Source organism: Plecotus auritus (genome assembly GCF_963455305.1).
Source record: "Plecotus auritus genome assembly, chromosome: 3".
Taxonomy (NCBI): Eukaryota; Metazoa; Chordata; class Mammalia; order Chiroptera; family Vespertilionidae; genus Plecotus; species Plecotus auritus.
The window spans coordinates 26,141,333-26,158,200 of NC_137772.1; the positions used below are offsets into that span (position 1 = coordinate 26,141,333).

At 40.0% G+C, this 16,868-nt stretch overlaps 1 protein-coding gene across 1 annotated transcript in view; it reads left to right on the forward strand.

Annotated features, from left to right (window-relative positions):
- Window positions 1–11,142, forward strand: part of LOC308243474 (A disintegrin and metallopeptidase domain 3-like) — a gene marked incomplete at both ends in the record, with an annotated part of 133,817 nt that extends 122,675 nt beyond the window's left edge. Inside the window, 2 exons of the mRNA XM_080659019.1 lie at window positions 9,005–9,091; window positions 11,020–11,142. Of these exons, the coding sequence (XP_080515145.1) occupies window positions 9,005–9,091; window positions 11,020–11,142 (210 nt within the window). The remainder of the gene's footprint in view (window positions 1–9,004; window positions 9,092–11,019) is intronic.
- Window positions 11,143–16,868: the final 5,726 nt, after the last annotated feature.

Here is a 16,868-nt window from a genome sequence, read left to right on the forward strand (position 1 = left end):
TACAGGACTGGGAGAGCCTTTCTGCATGCAGCTCCCTGGAGAGTCTCTTCTGGCCAAGGAAGTATTTGTTCTAACCATTTATCCTGGAAACAGGGCTGCTGGGTGGTGTGGGGCAGGAGGGCAGAATGGAGGTGGGCAGGGCAGGGCAGGAAGAAGTATGGGGTAGAAGACTGGGGGGTGGAGGAGGGAGAGGGTGAAATCTGTGTGTGGGGGGGAGAGGGAGGGCTGGTGCAGAAGGAGAGCTGGGATCAGCATAGGAAGGTTTGGAGGTACTGGGGGAGTAAGAGGGACCAGCAGATGCCAGAATAGGGGAAAGGGTTTATGGAATCAGGTGGGGGTCCCAGAAGGTGAGTATAGACTAAGTCTCTTCCCCAGACCCTGCTATCCCAGGTGGCTAGTGGGAGGGGTCCATAGCAAGGTGCTGAGCCCCCTACACTTCGTGTCTCAGACTCCAGAACATGTGGCCAACATGCTCCACCCCTGCCACCCCCAATGAAGTGCTGCCAATTGGAATCCATTTGCAGACAAATGGATTGTTTTTAAGTTAATGTTTTTTAATTCACTCTGTTTCCCACTTGTCATTTTTTATTGAAAAGGCAGATTCTGCTGGTGTGTTCCTTTGCGGGGGTGGCAGGGGTGTTCTCCATGCTCAGAGATCCGATGAGGGACAGAGACAAAAGGCCCAGCAAGACATAGGGAATCAGTAAACAGAATCAGAGAGCAAAGAACAGGGAGAGAGATGCACAGGGCAAGACAGACACATGACACAGGGTGCTGTGGACTGGGATAGAGCTTCCCGGCCTGGTGAGAGGGCTCAAAGGGCTCATTCGCTGGTGCAGCAGCTCTGTGGGTGCGTTCACCCCAGGCTCAGCTCCCAGGCCCAGGGAGTCAGTGAACTGAAAGGCCTGGATAATTAGAGCTAATTACATGTGTCCAAACAGCCTCAATGGAGGCCACGGGTCAGCCAACCCTCCCCCAGCCTTCCCACTGTGATCCTGCCCCAGCAAAGGGGCTTTGTTGGCACAGTTGGGGCTGAGCGCCTAGGGGAAGGGCATTTAGGCAGAGAGCACCTGGGGCCCAGGGGTTGGGGTGAGCCCTCCTCCTCCAGAGCACCCCATGCAATTACATACTCCAGAGTGCTCTGTGGCCCCAGGATGGCAGATTGCATCCGGGTAACAAATTGGACCAGAACTTGGTCTGAGCTCCCCTTGGCCTTGTGCTGAGCGGTGCCTGGCGGCATGGGCCCCAGTATTTGGGTCCTTAGGTTTCTATTATCTTGGCCTTCTGAGCATTCCCATCTCTGTGAAGATTTGAGACAGGACACTCCTTATATCCTGCTATGGGAAGTACCTCTCTGGAGCTGAGGCCGTGGGATGAGGAAGGGACAGAGTCTGGTGCTTGCCTTTTGGTGATCAGTTTGTCTCTGCCTGGATGTGCCACAGGACCCCAAAAGAGTGACTTTTCTGAGCTTTCATTTGTGTGTTCATAATGTGCATGCCTCCTCTGAGACACAGAGTCCAAGGGGAAGGAGGAAGGTGGTAATTCCTCACTTGTGAATGAGGCTTTACACTTTAAACTGCTAGCCTGAATCAGTGATCTAATTTTATGGTTTCAGGAAATTTTGGCAGGTTGGGTTGGAGTGGTGGCAGGGTATGATTTTATATTTCTACTAGTGGCCCGGTGCATGAAATTTGTGCACATTAAAAGGGGATTAATTAGAGGAAATAATTTAATATTGCTATTTGCCCTTTCTCTATAATAGAAGTGTCAGAGATGAAAGAAAATTAGTAAAATGTATATGAAAACCTTCTTCCTATCAGAGTCTAGGCCACACCACGGGACCCAGAGTCAAGTCCCCACCCAACCACATGAGCCTCAAAATCGCGTGAGATCCAGACCCGGCTGCCCATCCCCCATTGGGCTAGATCCAGACCTGGTCAGTCCCACCCTTGTCAAGCCCCTCCGGGCAGGGGACATAGCCCAGGTCCCCTGGCCCAGCACTGGGAAGGGGGCATAGCCTCAGATCCCCTGTCAAGCCCCACCAGCATGGGGGTGCAGCCTCAGGTCCCCTGTCAAGCCCTGTTGGTTGGGGGTGCGGCCTGAGTTCCCATGACCCAGCACTGGGGGTGCACCTTGAGGTCCCCTGTCAAGCCCCACTGGGTGGGGAGCACGGCCTGAGGTCTCCTGTTAAGCCCCACCAGGCAAGAGGGTGCAGCCTCAGGTCCCCTGGCCTGGTGCTGGGGTGAGGAGTGTGGCCTGAGGTCCACTGGCCTGGCACTGGGGCAGGGGGAGCAGCCTGAGGTCCCCTAGCCCAGCACCAGGACGGGAAGCACACCTTGAGGTCCCCCATCAAGCCCTGCTGGGCAGGGGGCATGGCCTGAGGTCCCCCAGCCTGGTGCCAAGGTGGGAGGCATGGCCTGAAGTCCCCTGTCAAGCCCTGCTGGGTGGGGGACACGGCCTGAGGTCCCCTGTCAAGCCCCATGGGGGTGGCGGAGGGTGTAGCCTCAGGTCCCTGCTGATTACTCTTTAAGGCTCCTTATGGGAACTTGGCCTCAGCTGTGGGTGTAGCCATCTTTGTGATGGAGTGATGGTCAATTAGCATATTCCCTCTTTATTAGATAGGATAGAGGCCTAATGCACAGGTGGGGGCCTTCCCTGATAGGGGCCCCAATCGGTGGGGGGGGGGTCCCTGCTGGGGTTGGGGCAGCCTGGGTGAGGGGCCACAGGGGGGGTTGGCAGGCCAGCCCCACCCCCCAAATAGGTTTGGGTTCTCTGGCCTCAGTGGGTGTCATAGAGAATGGTTGTTAGGTCATTATGATTGTGACGTCATTATGGTCTCTGGCTTTTTATATATATAGACTAGAAACCCAGTGCAGGAAATTTGTGCATGGCAGAGGTCCTTCAGCCAAGCTTGCACCCTCTCCAATCTGGGACCCCTCGGGGGCGCCCACAGGGATGGGGCCTAACCTGGCAGTTGGACATCCCTCTCACAATCTGGGACCGCTGGCTCCTAACAGCTCGCCTGCCTGCATGCCTGATTGCCCCTAACTGCCTCTGCTTGCCGGCCTGGTCTCCCCCTAACTGGTCCCCTGCCAGCCTGGCAGCCCCCTAACTGCCCGCCTGCCGGCCTGGCTGCCCTCTAACTGCACCCCTGCCAGCATGGTAACCCCTAACTGCCTCCTACTGTCCTGGTCGCCCCCTAACTGCCCCCCTGCTGTCCTGGCCACCCTCTAACTGCTTCCATGCCAGCCTGGTCACTCCCTAACTGCCCCCTGCTGGCCTGGCCGCCCCCTAAATGCCCCCTGCCAGCCTGGCCACCCTCTAACTGCCCCCCTGCCAGCCTGGCAGCCCCCTAACTACCCCCCTGCTGGCCTGGTCGCCCCCTAACTGCCCCCCTGCTGTCCTGGCCTCCCCGTAACTGCTGCCATGCCAGCCTGGTCACTCCCTAACTGCCCCCTGCTGGCCTGGCCGCCCCCTAAATGCCCCCTGCCAGCCTGGCCACCCTCTAACTGCCCCCCTGCCAGCCTGGAAGCCCCCTAACTACCCCCCTGCTGGCCTGGTTGCCCCCTAACTGCCCCCCTGCTGTCCTGGCCACCCCCTAACTGCTGCCATGCCAGCCTGGTCACTCCCTAACTGCCCCCTGCTGGCCTGGCCGCCCCCTAAATGCCTCCTGCCAGCCTGGCCACCCTCTAACTGCCCCCCTGCCAGCCTGGCAGCCCCCTAACTACTCCCCTGCTGGCCTGGTCGCCCCCTAACTGGTCCCCTGCTGGCCTGATTGCCCCCTAACTGGTCCCCTGCTGGTCTGGTTACTGCCTAACTGACCCCTTGCCAGCCTGGTTGCCCCCTAACTAACCCCTGCTGGCCTGGTCACCCCCTAACTGCTCCCCTGCTAGCCTGATCACCCTTAACTTCCTCTGCTTGCTGGCCTGATTGCCCCCTAACTGGTCCCCTGCTGGCCTGGCCATCTCTTAACTGCTCTCTCCTGCTGGCCTGGTCACCCCTAACTGCTCTCCTCTGTTGGCCTGATCTCCCCTAACTGCCTCTGCCTTGGCCCCCACCACTGTGGCTTTGTCCAGAAGGATGTCCGGTAGATGTCTGGTCTAATTAGCATATTACCCTTTTGTTACTATAGATGATGTTTCTGTGTATCTTGATTGATTGATTGATCGATCAATACAAACAGAGAGAGATGTTATTTCTTATTTATTGACATGAAGAAATGTATCTCTCCCTTTTTATAAAATAAAAATCCTATATAATAAAAGAATAATATGCAAATAAACAACCAGTCTGCTACATCCACAAACCATGCCCACAAGCTAATCAGGAGCGAGTATGCAAATTAACCCAACCAAGATGGCTGCGGCCACAGAGCGAGTAGGAGGCTTGGGTTTCCCCAGCAATGGAGGAAGCCAAGCTTTCTGCACACCCTGGCCAGCCGTGGACTCCACTCAAGGCTACAAAGTTTCAATTATAGAAGATAAATAAATCCCAACAAAAATGGCTGTGGCCACGGAGTGAGCAGGAGGCTTGGGTTTCCCTGGCGATGGAGGAAGCCAAGTTCCTGGCCTGTCCTGGCCTCCACTAAAGGCTACAAAGTTTCAATTATAGAAGATAAATAAATCCCAGATACCAGGGCCTCCGCTTGGGTCACCAGGGGGCGTGGCCAGCCTGCAAACCACCACAGGCCCCTCATCCAGGCCACCCCATGCCCCAAGGGAACCCCCACCCTGATCTGGGACATCCTTCAGGGCAAACCAGCTGGCCCCCACCCGTGCACCAGGCCTCTATCCTATCTAATAATCCTATCTAATAAAAGTAATGTGCAAATTGACCATCACTCCAACACAAAAGATGGCTGCCCCCATGTGGTCAAAGATGGCTGCCCTCATGTGGACACAAGATGGCTGCCACAAGTTGGCCAGCAGGGGAGGGTAATTGGAAGGGACTAGGCCTGCAAAGGAGGACAGTTGGGGGTGATCAAGCCTGCAGGGGAGGGCAGTTAGGGGTGACCAGGCTGTCAGGGGAGGGAAGTTGGGGGCGATTGGGCCTACAGGGAAGGGCAGTAGGGGGGACCCAGGCCTGTAGGGGAGGGCAGTTAGGGGCAAACAAGCTGGCAGGGGAGCAGTTAGACATCAATCAGGCTGGCAGGGGAGTGTTTAGGGGGTGATCAGGCTGGCAGGCAGAAGTGGTTAGGGGCAATCAGGAAGGCAGGCAGGTGAGCAGTCCTGGATTGTGAGAGGGATGTCTGACTGCAGTCGGACATCCCTCGAGGGGTCCCAGATTGGAGAGGGTGCAGGCTGAGCTGAGGGACACAGTCCCCTGTGTACGAATTCCATGCACCGGGTCTCTAGTTCTAAATAAAACATTCTTAAATTTAATACTGTAATTCTAAGTGAACAATATACTGCATGGAGTTAGGCATTTGGTATTCCAGAATGCAACTTTGCTTAATATGGGTTGTGATTCAAAGTGTCTTTGAATTTTATATTGATAAGATATAGAACAGGAGTATGGTTTATCAAAATGATCATAGCCACATGGCTATTCTAGAGGAGATAAAAAACATCTCAGCACATACATGCCTTTGAAATTTCAAAAAGATTATGTTTGTGGTATGTAAATGTTGCTAATCAATTAATAAATAATATTAACTGTTATTAACTGTTTTTTATCCATTTGAATACACAGGACTATAAGAAAATATGCTTACATAAAGAGACATGTCCCCTAGGAAATATGGTTTTAGTTATATTAGGTATTTTTTTTAACTGTGCTGTGACTATTTCTGAGATACTCTTTGTGTCTCTTTGAGAGAAGGAAGCCTTATGTGCCAGTTTATATTCAAAACATCATCCCAGCCATTGACCAGAGTTTTCTTTTATGGTGTCTCTTGCTCTTTTTTTTTTCCCTTACAAAAGAGCCAACTACAAAATGATCTGTTAAGCCTTGGTCTTAACATTTTCTGGATTATTTACCCTTTAAAAACAACCCAGTGAAGTATGACTAGTTTATTATTGCCTCAGTGACAATATTTACAGAGCATAGAATGAAAATACTAGTTTGTGGACAGGTAACACTGGTTTGTCCAACATTTTATTATTCCTGCTGGTTTCATTAGAGCAATTTATATTAATGAACAAGCTGATCCTTTTTTTCCCCCTTTTATGCCAATGGTAATAGGTGATAATTAATGTTTTAGACTATTAATCATATATTAAATAGTTTATCTGATAACTTGATAAAAGCCAGCAGATAATTTGAGAAGGTGCCCCATATGTATTCAAATTAAATTAAATTAAATTTGGATAGAGAAATATTAACATAAAGTCTGCACGAAAATCAGGTTAAATAAATAAATAATTAAAGTAAAACTTGTATTTAGTGATCACTTACTATGTGTCATACATTGCTTTTGTTTATGTGTATCAAATTGTTTCATTCTCATGACCTTTATGTATATTTTTTATTCACTTGGATATAATTACTATTTTAAATTTCAAGATGGATAAACTGAGGTATGGAGAGATAAGTAAGTTGCTCAAGGTCACATCGCTAATGTGAAAGACAAGGGTTATTGTTACTAAAGTTGGAAAAATTGTAAAATTTACAAGAATACTGTATTTAGCACTGATCACTAGAATCTGTGAGTAAAATTCTTATTGCACTGAATATTGGCCTACCCAATAATTCATGGCATGATCTTAATAGTGTAAAATTAATTCTTGTCAAATATGATAAGGATGAAAATATCCCGTTCACAGGGTCAATATGAATGCATAGGAATATACATAGAAAGTGCTAAGACAGATCCTACCACATTACAAACGATCAGTACAAGTTGACTATTTTTGTGTTTATGCCAATTAGTATCAATAAACTAACAGCTCTGCTCCCTCAAGGGAAGATAGTATCTAATTCTCAATATTTCATTTTCTATCAAATACTAAGTTACTTTATTGATTGATTAGATGTCATAAAATCCAGGTTCACATGGTGTTTTTATGAAATTTTTTTATTGTTGACATTATTGCAGGAGTCTCCCTCCCCCTAACCTTTATCCACCTCCATCCCCCTCCCCTTAGGTTCCCCTTCCTGGACTTTAGTTTCTTTTTTTCATGTACCTATCCAATTTTCCCAACAGCATTTATTGAAGAGAATATCTATATTCTATTGTATGATCTTGCCTCCTTGGTCAAATATAAATCAACCATGAAGTTGTGGGTTGATTTCCAGGTTCTCTGTTGTGTTCCATTGGTCTATATGTCTGTTCTTATGCCAATTCTAGGCTATTTTGATTACAATGGCCTTGTAGTATATTTTGATAGCTGTATTGGGATCCCTTTAAGTTTATATTTCTTTTTCAAGATTCCTGTGGCTATTTGGTGTCTTTTTGGTTCCAGAAAGAATTTTAAAATATTTTTTTTCTAGTTATGTGATATATGTCATTGGTATTTTATAGGAATTATGTTGAATCTATAGATTGATTTGGGTAGTATGGGCATTTTAATGATGTTAATTCTTCCAATCCATGAATATGGACTATGTTTGCACTTGTTTGTATCTTCCTTAATTTCTTTCTTCAACGTCATATAGTTCCCTGAGTAGAGACCTTTTACTTCCTTCCTAGGTAAAATTCATTCCTAGGTTACCTTGGTATTTTTTTATGCAATAATAAATGTGGTTGTTTTCTTAGTTTATCGTTTTGACAGTTTATTATTGGGGTATAAAAATGCCATGGATCTCTGTGTGTTGATTTTGTATCCTGCAGCTTTGCCGATTTCATTTATTAGATCTAGTAGTGTTTTGGTGGAGTCTTTAGGGTTTCCTATATATTACAGTGACATGTCTAATGCATACACTGACAGTTTTACTTCCTTCTTTCCAATTTGGATGCCTTTATTTTTTCTTCTTGGCTGATCATTATGACTGGGACATCCAATACTATGTTGAGCAAATCGGATTCAGCAATACATTAAAAAAATCATAGACCTGATCAAGTGTGATTTATTCCAGGGATGCAAGGTTGGTACTATATGTGTGTGTATATATATATATATATATATGTATATATATATATATATATATATATATCAGTAAGATACATCACATAAACAAAATGAAAACTAAAAATCACATGATCATATCAATAGATGCAGAAAAAGCATTCGATAAAATCTAGCACACATTTAAGATAAAAACTCTCAATAGTGGGGATAGAGGGATCATATCTCAACATAATAAAGACCATGTATAAAAATGATACAACCAACCTCATGGGCTAAAACTAAAAGCATTTCCCTTAAGATCATGAACAAGACAATGATGTCCACTTTCACCACTATTATTTAACAGGACTAGAGGCCCATTGCATTAAGAGATTCGTGCAATAGGCCTTCCTCCCTTAGCTTCCAGCACCAGTTTTCCTCCAGCACTCGGAACCCAGGCCTTCACTCCAGCCGAGTGTCCCGCCTTTGCTGCAGACTCAGGCCAGAGTCTGCCATCTTCGTCTTCGCTGCAGACTCCGTAGCCTGCAGTCTTAGTCTTCGCTGTGGCCGGAGTGCTGCTCCTGTAGATCCCTTTGCCCCCCGCCCTCCCTCTCATAGCAGGTGTCCTGCCTTGCCCGGCCATTCTGCACCTGGAGCAGCTGGGTGGCTGCCATCTTTGTCTTTGTAATTGCATATTCCCTCCTGATTGGCTGGTGGGCGTTAGCGGAGTGGTGGTCAATTTGCATGTTTCTCTTTTATTAGTGTAGATTCACATGTTTTATAAAGACTGTGGTGGGCCTATGCAGGTTTACAGTTGTGTGTACGCAAAACAAAGTAGAGTACAGGAGTGTGTAAATAATGTAAATAATCATAACTCGCATGTCTTTTTTCCACTGTAAACCTACTTTTGCCCTCTCCTGTATATATAAATTTTGTGCATGGTTTTGTATCAAGAACAATTGTTTAACTCTGCATTTCCTGATTTTCATTGTTGATGCCTGTTTTTAAAATTTTAGTTTTGTCTTTCTGGACATTGCAATTATGTTAGTGATCACAAAGACCTAGCATCCTGTAATGCTTCAGAACTGTGCAATGGACATGGTGTAAGTAATGACTACAATATTTTTATGTATAGTTATTTCTAAAATTCATGTCAATAGCATTTCCAGAATAACAGTGAGATTCACAATTATTTGATGTGGAAATTTCTTATGGAAAATTGCAGTCAAATTAGAAAATCCATTTTCATTTTGTATGCATATGTACATGAATTATGTGTTTAATCAGATTTTTCTAGGTCTCCTGCGTTAGTAAGCTTTGAACTCTGTACAAAATGCTATATAAAGCATAATGTGTTATTATAATGTTAGATCAAGATTGTAAAATTTTGGAAATAGATTTATTAAAGATAACATATATACAATTATATATACATATAAAATTGTTCATAATTGAGTGTATGTTATAATATATATGCACAATATATTTTTATTACACATAATATTTATCCTATATAATAAAAGCTTAATATGGTAAGTGTCCAACTGTTCGTTTGACCAATCAGCCAGTCACTATGATGTGCACTGACCACCAGGAGGCAGACGCTCCAACCGGTGGGTAGCTTGCTGCTGGGGTCTGGCTGTTCAGGACTGGGCAAGGCTAGGCAGACACTCCCTAGAGCCCTCCTGCGGTCCCTCCCTGGCCTCTAAAATATTTCTTCTAATTAATTTTCTTTCAATGTGCATGAATCTGTGCACTGGGCCTCTAATAGTCTAATATTTTTTGAGTGAGAGCAGGATTTTTTTGTGTATTCCAATCTTTTATGCACTTTAATGGCTTCAATTTGTTGTTTGTATGTCTGTTCCACAATATATTTGAAGTCATTCACTACTGGACTTTGGTATATTGCTAATTTTAACTTAACTATTATAAATAGTGGTTCAATGAACATTGTTGTACATTCATTTTTGCATGTTTATCTGATTTCTTAAGTTGTTATCAATAATATCTGATGGGTCAGATGTATGCCCCATTAAACTTTTCAGTAATATTATATTGTCTTCAAGAAACAGTGTACCAGTTTTTGCTTCCACTTATCATGTACAAAAAGGTGCATTTCCTCTAATTCTGGCCACACCAGTTTATCAGTTTTTCAATCTCTTCTAACATGGTAAATCCATTGTAAATTTGCATTTGTTTAATAATCAATGATACAGTTCTTTACTCTGTATGTATACTCATATTTACCATTTGCATTTCTATTTTCCCATCCATTGTGACATTACCTATTGGGTTATAGAAGTTTTGAAAACTTTGGAAGGTTTCCAAGCATGCCTTTGGTTTTAAATTTGTGACTAGTGTTTTCTGTCATATTGATCCTTCATATTTTATACTGTAATAATTCATGAAAAAAGTGACCTTTTTATGTGTCCTGATTGAAAATTTTCTCCCAAATAACTTAAATGTCCTATTGTTTACATTTCTTTTCTGTTTCTTTCCTTATTTATTTAATTTTAATTGAATTTTTGCATGCACCTACTTCTAGATTCCCTTGTCTACTTCTGACCCTTCTTTCAATTCATGTACCAGCTCCTTTTTATATTTGTGTCTGTTTAAGCAAATTCTCCCTTGAGTTTGTCCATAATATTTTTGGTAAATGTTTGCCCTTCTCACAGCTTTTATTTAATCTAACACAATTCATAATAAATTTAAGCTTCCACAATTTTATAACATCTAGCTTCATAATTTCTAGAATAAGATATTTCAGCGGTGCTAAAAATGGTATCTACTTGTATTTTAAAATACAAGAGACAATTAATAGGAAATCTCTGTTTTATGAAAAGATATTGCATGGGCATTTATTTTGAAAAATTTTATTTTAGAAATTATTTCCACATTAAAATAAACACTTCCTCTAATATGCTAAATTATAATACTTTCACGATGTGCATTGAAGAATAATGACTAATATTGCATTTAATTTCTTGTTGCACATTTAGTATTCTTATTCTTCATTTGGTTTTGTTTTTAGGTTTGCAATACTAACTTGAATTGCCACTGTGATTCGGGATATTCTCCTCCTAAGTGTGTGGAAACACTGTCATCACCAGGAGGAAGTATCGATGATGGGTTTTGGATTAGGGCCAAGGGTTAGTATCTTGATCAGTGTGCTCCAACAGAACTTTCTGCACTTACAGTAATGTTCTACATCTCATCCTAGCTGTTTTGGCTCAGTGGATTGAGTGTCCATCTGCAGACTGAAGGGTCCTGGGTTAGATTCTGGTCAAGGGCACATGCCCTGGGTTGGGAGCTTGATCCCCAGTAGGGGCCATGCAGGAGGCAGCAGATCAATGATTCTCTCTCATCATTGATGTTTCTATCTTTCTCTTCCTCTCCCTTCCTCTCTGAAATCAATAAAAATATATTTAAAAAAAATAAATGTTCTACATCTCCACCATTGATGTGGCTGTTGAGCACCTGGCATGTGGATAGTGCAACTAAGTAGCTAAAATTTCCATTTTATTTTACTTTATTGAATTTAAATTTAAATAGCCATTGTGGCTACTCTATTACACAGTGCAGCTAACTCTAAATCATACTTTTAATCAAAATGGTGTGTACACTTATAATTCAAATCTAGAAGTGTACATTTCAATAGGCTTCTCTCGAAATTAACCATGGTTACTCTAACAGTTCTATTTATACAGCAGAGTTTTCTAGATTGGTGTTATTAAATTATAGAATAGGTGATAGTTTTAGTATATAGTTTATATCCCAAGAATTAGCTGTTATAATGTGCCAGTGCAAAACCAAGGTGCATTTTTAAAGTTAACTATACTAGAGAAAGCTAAAAATAATAAAATGTTTCATAACCATAGCATATGAATAGTAGATAGTACAAAACATTTTCCCATTTATTTGGTGAACATTCATAAGCAAATGTAGTGTATTTGATTTTTCTTCAAAATGTATAAATCTCAGAAGAGTTTATTTCCATTAATGTCTTTCCACCATTGGCACTCTTGTGATATATTTTATTTATATATTATAGTATAACACTGACAATACATTATTATTTGCCTTAGGAGCTGACAGATTATTAAATATTTTTAATAAAAAATATTTACATTTGCCCACAGATTTACTGTTCTCTAGGTCTTTTCAACTCTTGCAGCACATTAACAGTTTTCTATGGGTCATTTCCTTTCAGCCTGAAAACTTCCTTTTGTATTCCTCTTTTTGTGTCTATCTTGCAGTCTTTGTTTGTCTTTAAAGTGTTTTTATAATGTCTAAATTTGTGAAGGGTATTTTCACTGGAAGTAGATTTCTACATTGAGTTGTTTCTCTCAGATGTTCAAAGATATAATCACATTGTTCCCTGCCTTCCATTTTCTGATAATACCGCTGTCATTCTTCTCATACATCTCAGTAATATGATTTTTTAAAATTCTTCGTCTGAGTTTAACTTATTTTCTATTTTTGATTTTCAAGTTTCACTATGATTTACCAAGATGTGTTTTTCTTTGAATTTATCCTGCTTGGATTGGCTGAGATTCTTGAATCTATAGCTTGATGCATTCTTTGAAATTTTTTTAAAAAATACTAGCCATTATCTCCTTTTTAATATTTATTTTTATTATACATATTTGGCTTTAAAAATTTATACACTTTAGCATAGTCTCTCTGTGGTATACAATTCTATGGGTACAGAAAAAAAAATGAGCAGACTTGTTTTCCCATTAGCTGTCATCAGTATACACAATAGACTTATCACCCCAAATCCTCTGACTTCTCCTTTGCAGTCATCTCCTACTGTTAATTCCTGGAAAGAAATTACCTGTTCTCTGTTTCAGATATTTCTCTTTCTCAGAATGTCATATGCATTTCTGATTCATTTCTGTTGTCATAAATTCGATTCATTCATTTTTAAAATAGCCTTCTATGGAAAAGATGTTCTGTAGTTTGCTTATCAATTCACTCTTTGAAGGTTACTTATGTTTTTTCAAGGCTTTACAAGTAGAGAATAAATCTGACATATATGTGCATGTAAGATTTTTGTATACATATACATAATATATAGAATATACTGTACATGTTGAATATACATATATTGTCTATTTTTGATGGGATAATATTGCTGGGCCATTTACTAAGTGTACTTATTTTAGTGAGTGCACTTTTAATTTTATAAGAAACATCCAAACTATTTTCAGAAGTGGCTGTACCATAATCCTTCCCCCATTCATTGATGAGAGATCCTGTTTCTCTGTACAGATAGCCTTCACTTCACAAGAACTTAGATATTATTTTTTCTTTGTTTTGTTCAACTTTGCTCTCTCAGTTTTAGATATGCACTAATATTCTATTGGGTTTTTATTTAACTTTTTATGTTGAAGTAATTTTAGATTCACAATGAATTGCAAAGCAATGTAGATGGAAGTGTACTCCCTCAATCAGCCTCCATGACTGGAAATGTGTCGCAGTACTACAGTACAATATCAAAACCTGGAAGTGGACATTGACAAAATACACAGACCTTTTTCAATTTACCAATATATATGCACTCATCTGTGCATATGTTTGTGTTTTGTGGTTGCACCTGTGTGTGTATTTAGTTCTGTGCAATTTTGCCACACGTTAAAATTGGTGTAGTCACCACCACAGTTGAGATGCAGAACTGTATTATCACTACATGTATTATCACTAAACTAATATTAGTCCTTTTTACAGCTACACTGATCTCTTCTTTCCTCCTTTCCTAACTCCTGGCAATCCCTGAATTTCTCTGTCTCTAATTATGTCATTTCATGAATGTTATATAAATGCCTTCATACAATTTGTGTCTCCTTAAGATTGACTTTTTTTCTCTTGCATAAATTTCATGAACTGAATATAGTTGTTGCATATATGAATACTTCATTTTTTATTGATGATTGGTATTTCTTTGTATGGATGTATCAAAATTTATTTAATTATTCCCCATGAAGGACATTTGGTTGATATTTAGCTTTAGGTATCATGATTAAATATGCAATGAATATTCATGTGGAAGATTCTGAATAAAAGTAAATTTTTAATTCTCTGGGAAACATGCCCAGGAGTGAAATTGATGGGTTGATAGTAAGCCTTTTATAGTTTTAAAAGTGACTGCCAAACTATTCCAGAGTTGCTGACCATTTGACACTTACATAAATAATAATTAGAAAAGGTACAATTAATAATCTTGAAAAATGTTTTATTCTGTGAAGAATAATAAAAATCTCAATGTCTGTGGGGAATAAGGACACATTTGTAATACCTTAATCAATAAATAAATTTTTAAAAAAATAAAAAAATAAAAAATAAATTAAAAAAAACGTCAATGTCAATATATATATATATATATATATATATATATATATATATACGTATATACATGAATGATCCAGTTTTTTGGCATCCTCACCAACTATTTTTAAGCCATTCAAGTGGGTGTACAATAATATCTCCTTGTGGTTTTTGCACTTCCCTAGGAGGTAATGATGTTAAATTTATTTAATGTGTTAATTTGGCATCTGCATAGACTTTTTAGCAAAAAGTCTGTTCTGCGGTCTTTTTTCTGCATTTGTCTGATTACAGATTATAAAATACTTCCCTCCAATATCCTTTTCTTTGTCACTATGAGCAGTAAAATAAAATGTCGGAATTGTCAGTTGTGTTCAATAGAAGCTAACATAAAAAGATTGAAATGGACCCCATGGCCGTTTTGTACCTTCTTGGAAGTTGACATATTACTTTAGCCAACAAAATCAGAAAACTTCAATTTTGCAATGGAATAAATTTGTGAGACCAGACAAATTCTCACTTATGTGGTCTAATGATTTTCCATAATGATGCCGTAGCCACTCAATGTGGGAAAGGACAGCCTTTTCCTTTTCAGGAAATGGTAATGGGATAGCAGATATCAACAAGCAAAAGAATACATTTGGATGTTTACTGAAACCATATGCCAAAATTAACTACAAATGGGTCCGAAATTAAATGTGAGAGCTAAAATGTTAAATTTCTTAGAAGAAAACCGGGGAAATATTAAAAACATTGGGTTTTGCAATAATTTCTTGGGTATGGCACCAAAAATACAGAAAACAGAAGTAGAAAAATTTGAATACATAATAATTAAAAACTGTTTTCCAGCGAAGAGCATTATCAACAAAGTGAAAAAGATTGCCCATGTTATGTTAGAAAATGTTTGCAAATTATATATCTGAAGAAAACTTAATATCCATAATATGTAAAGAACTCCACATGATCAATAAGTACATGAAAAGATGCTCAACATCACTCATTGTTAGGGAATTGTGGTCAAATGTACAAGATACTAATTAACAATTAGTAGGATGGCTGCTATCAAAAAATTTGAGAAAATATCAAGTGATGAGAATGTGAAGAAATTGGAGCCCCTATGCACTGTTGGTGGAATGTAAAATGATGCAGCCTCTGTAGAAAATAGTATAGTGGTTCCTTAAAAGTATATACATAGAATTACCATATTATTCTGCAATTCCATAGCGAGCTATATGGCACAATGCATAGAAAGCATGGTCTCAAACAGATATTTGTACAGTCATGTTCATAACAGTATTATTCACAATAGACAATTGGTAAAAATTCCAAAATGCTCACTGACAGATAAATGGGGAAACAAAATGTGTTATGTTCTTATAATGGAATATTAACTAGCTTATAAAGAAATAAAATTCTGGCACAGGTTACAAACTAAATGGAACTTGAAGACCTTATGTTAATTTAACAAACCAGTCACATTCTGGATATGGTACTGAATGATTCTGCATTTATGAGGCGCTTAGAGTGGTCAAATTCATAGAAAGTAAAATGGAAGTTTTCAGGGTCATGGGAAGGGAAAAATAGCAAGTTAATGGCAAGTTAAAGGGTAAAAGAGTTTCAGTTTGAGAGAACGAAAAGAGTTTTATGTTGGTGATGGATTTACAACAATGTTAATGTGCTTAATGCCACCGACTGTACACTTAAAAATGTTTAAAATAATAAATTTTATATGTTGTACATTTTACCACCATAAAAATTAAATTGGAAGAATTCCATTTTTTTCATCTCACCAAAATAATATAATATTTAGAAATAATGTAATGCAAAGAAGTATAAGTTACCAGTATACACTGAAAAGCATACACATATTGTTAAAAGATCTAGATAAATGTAAAGATATCTAATGTTTATATATTGGAAGTCTCAGTATTGTTAATACAGAATTATTCCATAAATTGACATAAATATTCAACATAATCCTTAACAAACTCAAGTTGTCTTTTTTGCAGAAATTGACAAACTGATACTAAAAGTCATGCAGAAATTCAAAACTAGGTTTTCAATTAAAATTTGAAAGTGAGAACATATTTTTTAAATTTTTTATTGATTTCAGAGAGGAAAGGAGAGGGAGACAGAGATAGAAACATCAATGATGAGAGAGAATCATTGATTGGCTGCCTCCTGCATGCCCCACACTGGGGATTGAGCCCACAACCCAGGCATGTGCCCTGACTGGAATCAAACCATGACCTTCTGGTTCATAGGTGGATGCTCAACCACTGAGGCATGTCAGCAGGGCGAAAACCTATTTCTTAACTTTAAAACTATTACATAGATAAAATAATCATCAGTACAGTACTGTCATAAGAATAAGGATGATATATAGTTCAATGGAATAGAAGACAAAGTCCAGAAATAAAGACTCATTAATTATAATCAATACTTTTTGGCAAGATTTCAAGGCAATTAAATGGAGGATAGAATGATCTTTTTAAAAATGGTGTTGGGAAAAGTAGACATCAACATGCAAATAAAGAAGTTAGATTGCTATATTGC